Source organism: Panthera pardus, unplaced genomic scaffold, assembly GCF_024362965.1.
Source record: "Panthera pardus isolate Hobbes unplaced genomic scaffold, ASM2436296v1 HiC_scaffold_13, whole genome shotgun sequence".
NCBI classification, from domain to species: Eukaryota; Metazoa; Chordata; class Mammalia; order Carnivora; family Felidae; genus Panthera; species Panthera pardus.
The window spans coordinates 110,807,975-110,819,837 of NW_026526688.1; the positions used below are offsets into that span (position 1 = coordinate 110,807,975).

Consider the following 11,863-nt stretch of genomic DNA (forward strand, 5'->3'; position numbering starts at 1 on the left):
TGCTTGGCAATGCAGTTTCAGAGATGTCAAGTTTAATTCACTTTTATATGTGATCACACTGTCTCCAGATACTTAGGAATAATTTTTGTTTGTTGAGTGTATGTCCTTGCTCAGCTCAGACAATGCAGAGGCTGTGTTGCTGGGATGGAGGGACAAAAAGAGATGGGGGGTGGGGGGAAGGGGATGAGCTTAGATCTGTTTTGCAGTAGGTTGCCATGCTGGATTATAGAGCTTGCTCTAGTATCCAGCTCAATCTCTGGTCATCTTCCTTGGTGCCTATTGAAAGTCCTAGGACTTGAATATTAAAAAAAATTTTTTTCAGTGTTTATTTTTGAGAGAGAGAGGAAGAGAGACAGCATGAGTGGGGGGGTGTGTGTGCAGAGGGAGACACAGAATCTGAAACAGGCTCCAGGCTCTGAGCTATCAGCACAGAGCCCAACACAGGGCTTGAACTCATGAATTCGCAAGATCATGACCTGCGCTGAAGTCAGACGCCTTAACCAACTGAGCCACTCAGGTGCCCTTTAGGACTTTGATATTTTAAACTGCCTTTGTCAGAACAATTTATGGCTTTGAATCCTTGCACAAGGCATGTTTTAAAGGCTCTTGGGCTCCATTGCTCTTAACCTTTATTTATACCCATTGAGGGTTCTTGCTAACTTGCCTATGGTGGGGCAAAGAGGACAGCCACCCAGATGGATGCCCGTGTGCCGATCTGGCCTGGCCTGGCTCCTGCACAAATATGCCCTGCAGGCTGGGGAAGGATACAGCTGGCCAGAGGCTCCTGTCCCTCATCTACCATCCTCTCTGATGCAGGTGGCTCAGTGACTGCTGTCCAGCCCAAGGGAACGCTGCACACGACCCAGGTGCTCAGCTCAGAGAGAATGTTCCCCATTGAAAACACATTTGGGAACACGGCCCCTCAAAGCCAGTCGCTGTGGGTCCTTCTGTTATTTGGAAAAGACCATGTCAAATGTCTAACAAAAGTGTTTAAACAGTCCTTCTCCTTTCTGGTGATTTGTGTAGAAAAAGAAGGTTAAATCTGGTGTCTGTCCTTGGCAGAGAAAACTTACATATTCCAATGCTCTCATGTAGTCTTACAGAACACTTAACATAACATATAGCTGGTTATGGATGCGCAATGTTTGAAAATTTAGTTAAAAGTAACAAAAGAGGGCATTCTCTGATTCTAAATCCCTTTGACTAGAAAAATGGTCTGTATTTTAAGAAAGCATTTGGCAACAACAGTGTTTCCTAAAATCCATCAGAACCTGAAAGAAAACACAGGTCCTTTCTCTTTAACCTGTGTCATTTACGATGTAAGGTCTAAATGGCAAAACACATATTAAACTTTAAAATTATTTTAAGTTTAAAAAAAAATTAATTAGAAAGAAATGGACTCTTCATACATTAATTTTTATTAATACACTTATTTAATCTGAAATTAAATAAACCTTTGATACTTATCTTTGTCTTCTCCCTTTTGAAAATCACTTTTTAAAAACAAATCTAACAGTTACGGATTCAATTATTTCAAAAATACTATTTCTGTTATATGGTAAATATCTGCCTGGGCTTGGTAAATGAAGGCAGTCCATTGTGAGCTCATTTCTGTATGAGATTCATCTAAAATTTTATTACTGTGTGGGTCACACAATGGAATAACAGTGTTAATAACTTGATTCTGTAGCTGCAACCTTCTCTTATGAAGCAAACTGCCTCAGGGCCAGCGGCTGCTCATTTATTTCACTATATTTAAATCAATTGCGGAGGCAGTCAGACAATAAATTGTGTGTGCTCTCTGGTCATAAAATTGGCATCTCAAACTGCAAAGGCTTCTACAAAGATTTAACAGCTCCCCCTTTCGGGACGGATTCTTTGTACCATCATGTGCAGGGAAGGTGTGGAGATGTAAATAACATTCTTTTTCTGTCTTCTTGTTAAATTCTGTTTTACCATCGTATAGTTGGGTCCAACTTTTCAGCCTCCGTAAAGCTCCCACTTATTGCTTCAGGCGAATTCTTTTGTCTGAGCAGCGGAACAAGATAACCGACTTAATCTTCCTAGTAACACGTGAGTCGCCATGTATCATTTTAATCTGCAAAACACTAGGGCTGAGTAGTGTCACATGCTGATTTTACTTTTCTATGAGAAAGTGACTCCCTGGTTCAATGATGGATTGCTTGTTCTCTTTAAACAACAGTCAAGATGGTGAATGCCCTGGGGTGATAGACAGAGTGTGCAATGGGAATGGGGGCAAATCTGATGGGCCGGTTCAAGTTCACCTGACAAAGCTGGAGCAGTCTGCAAGCAGCATTCGAGAAAGGATTATTCACACTGGCATTATGGTTTTGAATGCATTTTTCTCCTTGTGCAGCTGCAAAGCTCCCTCACACTGAAGGTTTATGCACCATAATAAAGAGATTTATTTTTTTTTTCTCTCACTCTTGCTTCTTACACTTTACACCTAGTTTCCACTGAACCGTTCAGGCAGAGGACATCTGTATAAGCAAACCATACAGAACAAACATCCTCTCCAGACAATAGCAGTGCTAAAAGACAGTAACAAAAGCCTGATATTTCTGATGTCTGAAGGGACAAAAATTACATCTCCTGAAGTTGAACACAACTCCTGAAACTTAGCATTTTATATATTGTCATTTGATGCTACACACAAAAGATTAAACTGAAAGTTAATTATTTATTCAGATTTAGCAACATGATAATGGAAGTTTTCTAGAATTGACTTGAAAATATGCCAGTATCCATTTTGCTGTGGGCAATAAGCATTAAAGAATAGGAGTGGGGGAAGAAATTAGAAAAGTTTAAACATAAGGAAACAAAATAACTTTCTTTATAAATTAGAAGTACAACTGAGGAAATTCTATTTGTCTTTCTTTCCTTCCAATTTTCCATCCTTGTCCATCGCTTATCTATCCCCATCCTACCTCGTTGTAGAATGGTTTCCTGAAGTCTGGAGAGCTCAGACATTCTTCTGTAATTAGGACATAAATCCTTATTGCCTCTTGCCTTATGTAGCAAGAAGTAGTTAGCTAATAAGCAGTTATTGGGTATATAAAATGCATAGAATTAGCATTTGCTTATTCATTTAATTTACTTATTCATTCAATTATTTAAACAAAAATGAACTGTTTAAGCACCAACTATTAAGCAGACGCTAACATAGGCAAGTGCTGTGGTACAACGGGGCACAGGGCTCCGTTTAGGCTGGTCAGATAGTATATCCTCCAAGCCAGCCTCTAATGATCCCTGATCCCTGCCTCCTGGTATTCATGTGCTTTTGGTCTCTCCCACATTGTCTCACAGTTGGTCTGTGTGACTAATAGAATATAGAAGTGATGGCATGTCACTTCTGAGACTACATTATAAAAGATTTGTGACCTCTGTCTCTTCTCCTTTGGATTTGTCACTCTGATTGAAGCCAGCTGCCATGTTGTGATATGGACTGGCCCAGGTGATGAGGAACCAAGGCCTCTGACCAACAGCCAGCAAGGAAGAGGCCTCCTGACCACAGTCACATGAGAGAGCTTGGAAGTAGATCCTTTGGTCCCAGTCAAGCCTTCGGATGACTGAAGTCCCAGCTGATATTGTGATGGCAACCTTAGGGAGACTCTGAGTCAGCACTATCCAGCAAAGCCACTCCCCAATTTCTGATCTGTGGAAACTTCAAGAGAATAGCCTTTTCTAATCTTCTGTATATAATAATCCTTTGTCATTCAAAGCCTCTGAGTTTTGGGTTAATTTGCCATGCAGCAATAGAGGAATAATATAGCCGATAATTATAATTCAGCTATAGTGTAGATAATATGACATAAGTGTATATTAGCTTCCATGATAACTGTGCAGTGATAGTTGCACAATTATTGTGGTAGATCAAAGGAGGGGTACTTAGGTTGTAGAGAAAAAAAAGAATGGGAATAAAGGATATCAAGAAGGATTTTTTTGAGTTTACTTATTTATTTTCAGAGAAAGAGAGTGCATGTGCCAGCATGAGTGGGGGAGGGGCAGAGAGTGACGGAAAGAGAGAGTCTCAAGCACGTTCTGCCCTGTCAGTGCAGAGCCTGATGTGGGGCTCCATCCCATAAACCCTGAGATCATGACCTGAGCTGAAATCAAGTTGGACGTGGAACTGAGCCACACAGGCACTTCTCAAGGGGGAGTTTTTGAAAGAAGTGTTGGTTGAGGTAAGTCTTCAAAGATGTGAAGACATAGAGGTGACTGTCCTTGTAGGCATAAGCATGAAAACAGTCACCAAGTGACAAAAAAGACTGTAGTGGGGTGGGCAGAGGCAGGGTGCCTTTGGACTGAAACCATTAGCAGTTCAGTGTTTCTACAGAGTAGAAGACCACAAGACTAGGAGGAGTGTTGGGCTAAAAGAGAAAGCCCTATAGCCTCATCTGATAATGTGGACTTTCTACTAAAAAAGAGAACCATTTGAATTTCATATTAAATACATTTTTTGGTTTAAGTAGTACCTGCTTAATCCAAAAATTATGGAAAATATAGATGACAGAGAAGAAAATATAAGTCCACTGCCAGAAATTCACTAGCCAGGGAAAACTACAATAACCAACCCATACATTTGTATATTTTTCTATTTACATATACATACATACTGATATTGGGAGCAATACTATAAATTCTGCTTTATAGATTGTTAGTTTTTACTTTAAAGTTTATATACAATTAAATATTTTTGAAAACATAAAAATTTCAATGGATGAATAACATTTAGCCATGTGGATGCATTATAATATATAATACTATTCCCCTACTCTTTAACTTTTAAATTATTTCAGTTTTTACTATCATGAGTAAAGATATGATAGACACATTTGTATTTGTTCACATTTCTGTTCTTTCCTCATTAGAGATTCGTGGAGGTACTAGTGGGTCCAAGAATGGACAACATATGTTGTCAAATTCCTTTCCATAAAGGCTGCTGTAATCCATATTCCCATTGTCAGAGTTTCTTCCAACCTTTCCAGAATTGAGTATGAACTTTTAACATATTTGCAATTTGATAAGTGAAAGTAGTATTTCCTTTTTGTGAATCCTCTGTTCACATCCTTTCTCTTTTTCCCCTTATTTGCGTTTCATAGTAGGAGTTAAAGCAAGTTAATGACATAGGAAGATTTGTATTTAAGAGAGACCACCAGGGGCGCCTGGGTGGCTCAGTCAGCTAAGCGTCCGACTTCAGCTCAGGTCACGATCTCACGGTCCATGAGTTCCAGCCCCGCGTCGGGCTCTGGGCTGATGGCTCAGAGCCTGGAGCCTGCTTCCGAATCTGTGTCTCCCTCTCTCTCTGCCCCTCCCCCGTTCATGCTCTGTCTCTCTCTGTCTCAAAAATAAAATAAACGTTAAAAAAAAAAAAAAGAGAGAGAGACCACCAGTATCTCGGAGGACAATGTGGGGCAACACCAGAGTCTGAGATCATGCAGATCTCAGTTAAAGTACTGGTCATAGAGATAAAGAACTGTATTCGAGAAGAGCTAGACTGAAGAATGCAATATAGGGGCACCTCTGTGGCTCAGTCAAGCAATTGACTGTTGATTTCAGCTCAGGTCATGATCTCATGGTTTGTGAGATCAAGCCCCACCTTGAGCTTCTCATTGACAGCGTGGAGCCTGCTTAGGATTCTCTCTCTCTCTCTCTCTCTCTCTCTCTCTCTGCCCTTCCCCCACTCACTCACACATGCTCTCTCTCTCTCAAAATAAAGAAACTTAAAAAAAAATAAGAAGGACGTGATCAATTGTGTCAAATGCTGCTTATAGATAAGAAGAGTACTATGAATTAAATTATTGGCTAGTAAACTTGAGGTGAGCAGATACAGTTGAGTACTAGATGGTAGACCTTCTCCATGTTTCCTCCAAATCTTATGCTCTTTCTTTTGCTTTTTCCAACCCTTTATCTTTCTTCTGCATGCTGGCTAGTTTCTTCACATTTCCCTTGCATTTCAATAATTCTTTCTTGAATTATGCCTAGTTTGTTGTTTAACCTTTCTATTAAATCATAAATATCAATGACTGTATTTTTCATTTTCTCTAAAGTCAATCTGGCTCTTTTTAAACCCTTCTGGTCTTTATTGTATTTATACAAACCTTAAAAATATTTTAAAAAGTCCCTTTATTATTACTTTTATATGAACATAAATGTATAACAACATTTAATAAAAGTAAATGTGTAACAACATTAAAGGGAATGATAACCAACACTTTCTAGGTAGTGATTGCCTCTGGGCAGAAGAGGAGGTGTAGATTAGGGAAAGGTCTACTGGAGGCTTCAACATTAGTATTACATTTAATTTCATTTACATTTAATTACATTTAATTTAATTACATTTAATTTCTTAATCCAGATGTTGGATATATTGGTGTTGGTGTAAATATATAACAATTTAAAGAGATTCTTAAAATGTAATTTTCTGCAAATTCCCCTCAGTAGTACAATTTGTACTTAAAAAAAAAAGTTTATTTATTTTGAGAGAAAGAAAGAGCACAAGCACAGAGGAGGGGCAGAGGGAGAGAGAGAGAGAGAGAGAGAGAGAGAGAGAGAGAATCCCAAGCAGACTCTGCACTGTCAGAATAGAGCTTGACAGGGGGCTTCATCCCGTGAACCTTGAGATCATGACCTGAGCCAAAACTAAGAGTCTGACACTTAGCTGACTGAGCCCCCCAGGAACCCCTATTTCTGCTCTTTTTGATACAGAAATATGCATTATTTCATAACCTTCCCTCCACTCAAATCCCTCATGTTGCTAGCCTCATCTCATTCAACAGAGAGCCTAGACTGTTGACTTCAAAAAGGAAAGGGTGCTCTGATACGTGCTTTTCATCAACTTCCTTCTTTATCACCTCAAATTTCCAATTTCTTCATCCATTTGTGTTACCTGTTTTTCTTTTGTGTTGGTAGAGATACTCACATTTTCTTTGTAAATGTAAAAACCTGATCTTTATTCCTGATCTCTTCTTCTACAACAAGGGTTAACAAACCTTTCCTGTAAAGGCCCAGGTAATAAATATTTTTGACTTTGTAGGACACACAGTCTCTGACCCAACTCCTCAGCTCTGCCATTGTAACACAAATTCAGCCACAGATAATATGTAACGGAATGAGTGTAGCTCTGTTCCAATAACACTTGGAATGGTGGCAGGATTTGACCCAAGGGGCCATAGTTTGCTGATCTCTGTTCTACAATATCCAAAGGGTCACTCTGTCAATCAATGGCTTGTTTTAGCTGTCACCAATCTCTTCATTATCCTCAGGCCCTCACTCAATACATATTCTATTTCTTCTTGATTTTTCTGCAGGACTTCACATTGTTGAACACTCTTTCTTATATTCTTTCCTGATTAGCTTGTTTGACAAATCACAGTTTTCATCATCTCTACCAACCCATTCTTTGGTTTATCCTTGGTATTTCTTCCTTTTTATGACCTTCCAATGAAAAAAAATGACATTTAAAAAATATATGCAAAATGAGAAAGGTAATGAATACTCATGTACCTGTATCCCTGCTTCAACATTACCAAAAAAGAACCAAGCTTTTTTCACTTCCACCTTCACTTTTTTTTTTTTTTTTGGCTTTAATATTGTTTTAAGATACCACTGCACTAATTTTATCTAACACTCAGTAAACATTAAAAATCCCTAATTGTCCCCAAAGTGTTATTATATCATTGATTTATTGTCCCATTTTTAGTGATACAGTTGATTGAGGTGTAAGTAACATCAGCCTGATTCCTCCATTGTAAAGTTCTTCTATCAGTGATTTTTTCCCAGGTCTATTATTTCATTAAGGGGTGTATGGTGGTTTCCTTTTGTTTTTTTTTTCTTTTTTTTTAGAGAGAGACAGAGAGAGAGAGAGAAAGAGAGAGAGAGAGAGAGAGAGAGAGAGACCGTGCTTGGGGGATGGGCAGGGGGCTAGAAAGAGAAAGAATCTTACGCAGGCTCCATGCTCAGTGCAGAGTCTAATGCGGGGCTTGATTCCATGACTACAGGATCATGACCTGAGCTGAAATCAAGAGTCAGATGCTCAACAGACTGAGCCATCCAGGCACCCCCATGATATTGCTGTTTTTTAAAACAAAATTAGGGGAGCTTAGACGGCTCTTAGTTTTGGCTCAGATCATGATCTAATGGTTGGTGGGATTGAGCCCTGAGTCAGACTCTGCCTGCTTGGGATTCCCTCTCTCTCTGCCCCTCCTCTGCTAGTGCACATTCTCTCTCTCAAAATAAATAAACTTAAAAAAAAGTTAAAAAAAACCCTTTATCAGATCCAGAAAGCTTTCCTTTGTGCTTAGTTTGCAAAGAGATTTTTACCATGAGTTGATTTTCAATAAATAACCTTTTTTTTGCATCTTTTGAGACAATATGATTTTCCCTCTTTATTTTTTAAAAAAAATTTTTAACGTTTATTTCTTTTTGAGGGAGAGAGAGGTGGGGGGAGGGGCAGAGAGAGACACACACACACACACACAGGATCTGAAACAGGCTCCAGGCTCTGAGCTGTCAGCACAGAGCCTGACGCAGGGCTTGAACTCATGTAGCACTGTAGCACAAGATCATGACCTGAGCTGAAGTTGGGCACTTAACTGACTGAGCCACCCAGGCACCCCTCCCTCTTTGTGAATAGGATGAGGTTTTTCCCATTTCTTTAATAAACTTGTGTTGGTTTGGGTTGTTTAGGAGGCAGATGCCAAAAAGGGATTAGACATATATGATATTTATTGGGAGAAATGACTGTAAAGGCTCAGCAGTGGGAACAAGAGTACACAGGTCTGACATCTGTGTAGGAGAAAGGAGAAGGCAGACAAAGGAGGGTTCGGCAGGAAGAGTCTTAGAGGACAGCAGTGTTAAGAAGTTTTTGATCAGGCCAGTGGGAAGACTTCATGTGCAGTTACCTGTTTAAAGTGTCCTGGCCTTGCTGAGTCAGTGGCTGAGAGCACACTGGGGAGCGTGACTTCACCATGAACTCAGCAGTGGACCCAGTGGAGTGGAAGCTGGATTCCCAGTCAACCACACTCCCCACAGCAGCAGATCTGAATTGTTCTCACTTGCCCTGACGCAGTTGTGAACAGATGTGTGCAGTAACCCCTGAGAAAGCTCTATCAAGCATGCCGAAACTTCACATATGTAAGTCTGAGTCACATCACCAGGTAAACACTAAGACTTGCGGAAGTAATACTAAACAATGAGGGAAATTTAGAATGAATTGTGGAGGAGGGAAAGGGTGAAAACTAGTTGCATCCCCAAACCCTAACTTCAGGAAAGGAACACCTCACCAATATCCATTTTCTAAGTTTTTTTTAGAAAGATCCTGGATGAGCTGCCCCCCACACCTGTGTGAAGAAGCAGATCTGTGTGCTGCAAGGAGTGGACTGTTGTGGCTGTTAAAATGCACTATTCTTCATTCACACTTTTCACAAATGTAAATGCACTAGAAGAAAATATGGTGGGGGAGGGGCCTGGGTGGCTCACTTGGTTGAGCCTCTGACTCTTGATTTTGACTTAGGTCATGATCTCAGGGTTGTGAGATTGAGCCCTGCATTGGGCTCAGAAGAGCCTGCTTGGGATTCTCTCTCTCTGCCCTTCTCCCCTACTCTCATGTGCTCTCTCTCTCTCTCAAAAAAAAAAAAAATATATATATATATATAAATATAAATATATATATATAAATATAAGTATATATAAGTATATATATAAGTATATAGTATAAGTGTATATATATGGGTATAAGTATATATATAAATATAAATATAAGTATTATATATTATATATATATATATATATATATATATATATAGTGGGATTAAAATAAACCCATGGTCAGGAGGATCTACATATGACATGCAACCTAGGAGCCATAAAATAAAATATTAATGAATTCAACTGTATTAAACAAATTCTGCATGGAAGAAAAAGTTTCATATGAAGTCAAATGTCACATGACAAAGAGAAAAAAACCGTAACTTCTTTCACAATGTCCTGAATTCTTTAATATGTACAGAGAACTCCTAAATATTGCAATAAGAAAAACACTCATGGTATCAGCATTGATAGTGACAAAAAACTCCAAAATCTCAATGGCTTAAACACAAAAGTTTATTTCTCATCTGTTTTGTGTCCATGATGGGTCACTTGGGGGCTTTTTCCGTGTTGCCCTCATTGTAGGACTTATGCCGATAAGCAGCTGTCTCCTGACATATTCTTGGTAATTGTGGCAGAAGTAACTCCATAACAAGTCACACTGGCAATTAAATATGGGTCTGAAATGGATAGTCACTAATTCCTCTCACAAGTCATTGGCCAGAAGTAGTCCCACAGCCCTGCCTAAGTCTGAGGGGACCAGGCTTCACGATACTGTGTGTGCCTGGGGGAAGAGGAAGACCCAGTTCCCGTGAGTGGCACCAAGCCCATCCCATTACCAAGCCAGATAGTCTATGACTTATTTGGTTTCTCAGCTGGAGGTCTTGTCAAAGAAAGACGATGGCATATTTCATTACATTTCAAATGCTGGTGATTAAAGAAGTAAAAAATTCCCTTCTTTCCAAAATTGGTAGTGACATCGTTCTGATCAAGAGAGTGAATCTGGGGATCTGTCAGATAGATAAGCCCTTTTCCATTACTAGTCACCCAACCTAAAAGAGAAATAAATATGTATGAGAATTAAATCCTCTACAAATGTCAGTAATGTGTTTCAGAGAAATAAAATGTATATGCTTAAAGAGATATTTTAAAAACCTGGTCATAATGATTTACTTCTAATAAATTTCTGCTAAGGGATTTGGTATTGCATACTCCAATAATTGGTTTAAAAAGGGAAACTAAATGCTGAGTAATTAAGTTTGTCAGCTATGACATACCTAGATCACCAATTTTCAAGGAATTAGAGAGCAGTAAAATGCACTTAGTTTAATTACTAAGATCACAATATATTGAATATTTATTTCATGATGCATAAGTTTATTTAGTGCCTAACTCATTAATTCATATATTCATCTGTTCATTTAACAAATACTTATTGAGTATACACACTGTACAAGACACTGTTTTGAGTACTGGGGATTTAGCAATGAATGAGTGAGTCAAGAATTCCTACACTTGGGGTGCCTGGGTGGCTCAGTTTGGTGAGTGGCTGACTCTTGATTTTGGCTCAGGTCATGATCCCAGGGTTGTGTGATGGAGCCCTGAGTCAGGCTTCGCACTGAGTGTGGAGCCTCCTTAAGATTCTGTCTCTCAGGGCCCCTGGGTGTGTCGGTCGGTTGGTTGGTCGGTAGGTCGGTAGGTCGGTAGGTTAAGGGTCAGACTTCAGCTCAGGTCATGATCTCACTGCTCATGAATTCAAGTCCCACATAGAGCTCTGTGCTGACAGCTTGGAGCCTGGAGCCTGCTTTGGATTCTGTGTCTCCCTCTCTCTCTGCCCCTCTCCCGCTCATGCTCTGTCTGTCTCTCTCTCAAAAATAAATAAACATTAAAAAAATTTTAAGATTCTCTCTCTCTCTCTCCCTCTCTCACTTCCCCACTCATGCACATGCACTCTCTTTCTCTTTCTCAAAAAAAAAAAAAAAAAAAAAACAAAAACCAATAAAAAATATCCCTACACTCATTGAGCTAATATTCTGGTGAAGTGGGACAGATTAAGAAGCAATATAAATAAGTAAAATATATAATATGACAGAGAGTGATGATAAATGCTACAGAAGGGGAGTAGACAAAATCTTGGGGAATGGTCATAGAATCATTATTAAAAATAATTATAATAAACCTCATTTATCATTTAAATGAAGTGAAGAGTATTGGCTCTTATATCAGTATAATAGTTCTGATAAATAAAATACTA

The 11,863-nt window shown here is 39.2% G+C and overlaps 1 protein-coding gene across 5 annotated transcripts in view; it reads right to left on the bottom strand.

Moving 5' to 3' along the window:
- Positions 1-10,103: 10,103 nt before the first annotated feature.
- The window catches only part of ALPK1 (alpha kinase 1), a 65,526-nt gene continuing 63,766 nt past the window's right edge, over positions 10,104-11,863 (bottom strand). For all 5 annotated transcript variants that reach the window (XM_019417861.2, XM_019417843.2, XM_019417851.2 and 2 more), the window contains one exon: positions 10,104-10,661. In XM_019417861.2, coding sequence (XP_019273406.2) covers positions 10,462-10,661 — 200 coding nt within the window. In that variant the 3' untranslated portion in view covers positions 10,104-10,461. The remainder of the gene's footprint in view (positions 10,662-11,863) is intronic.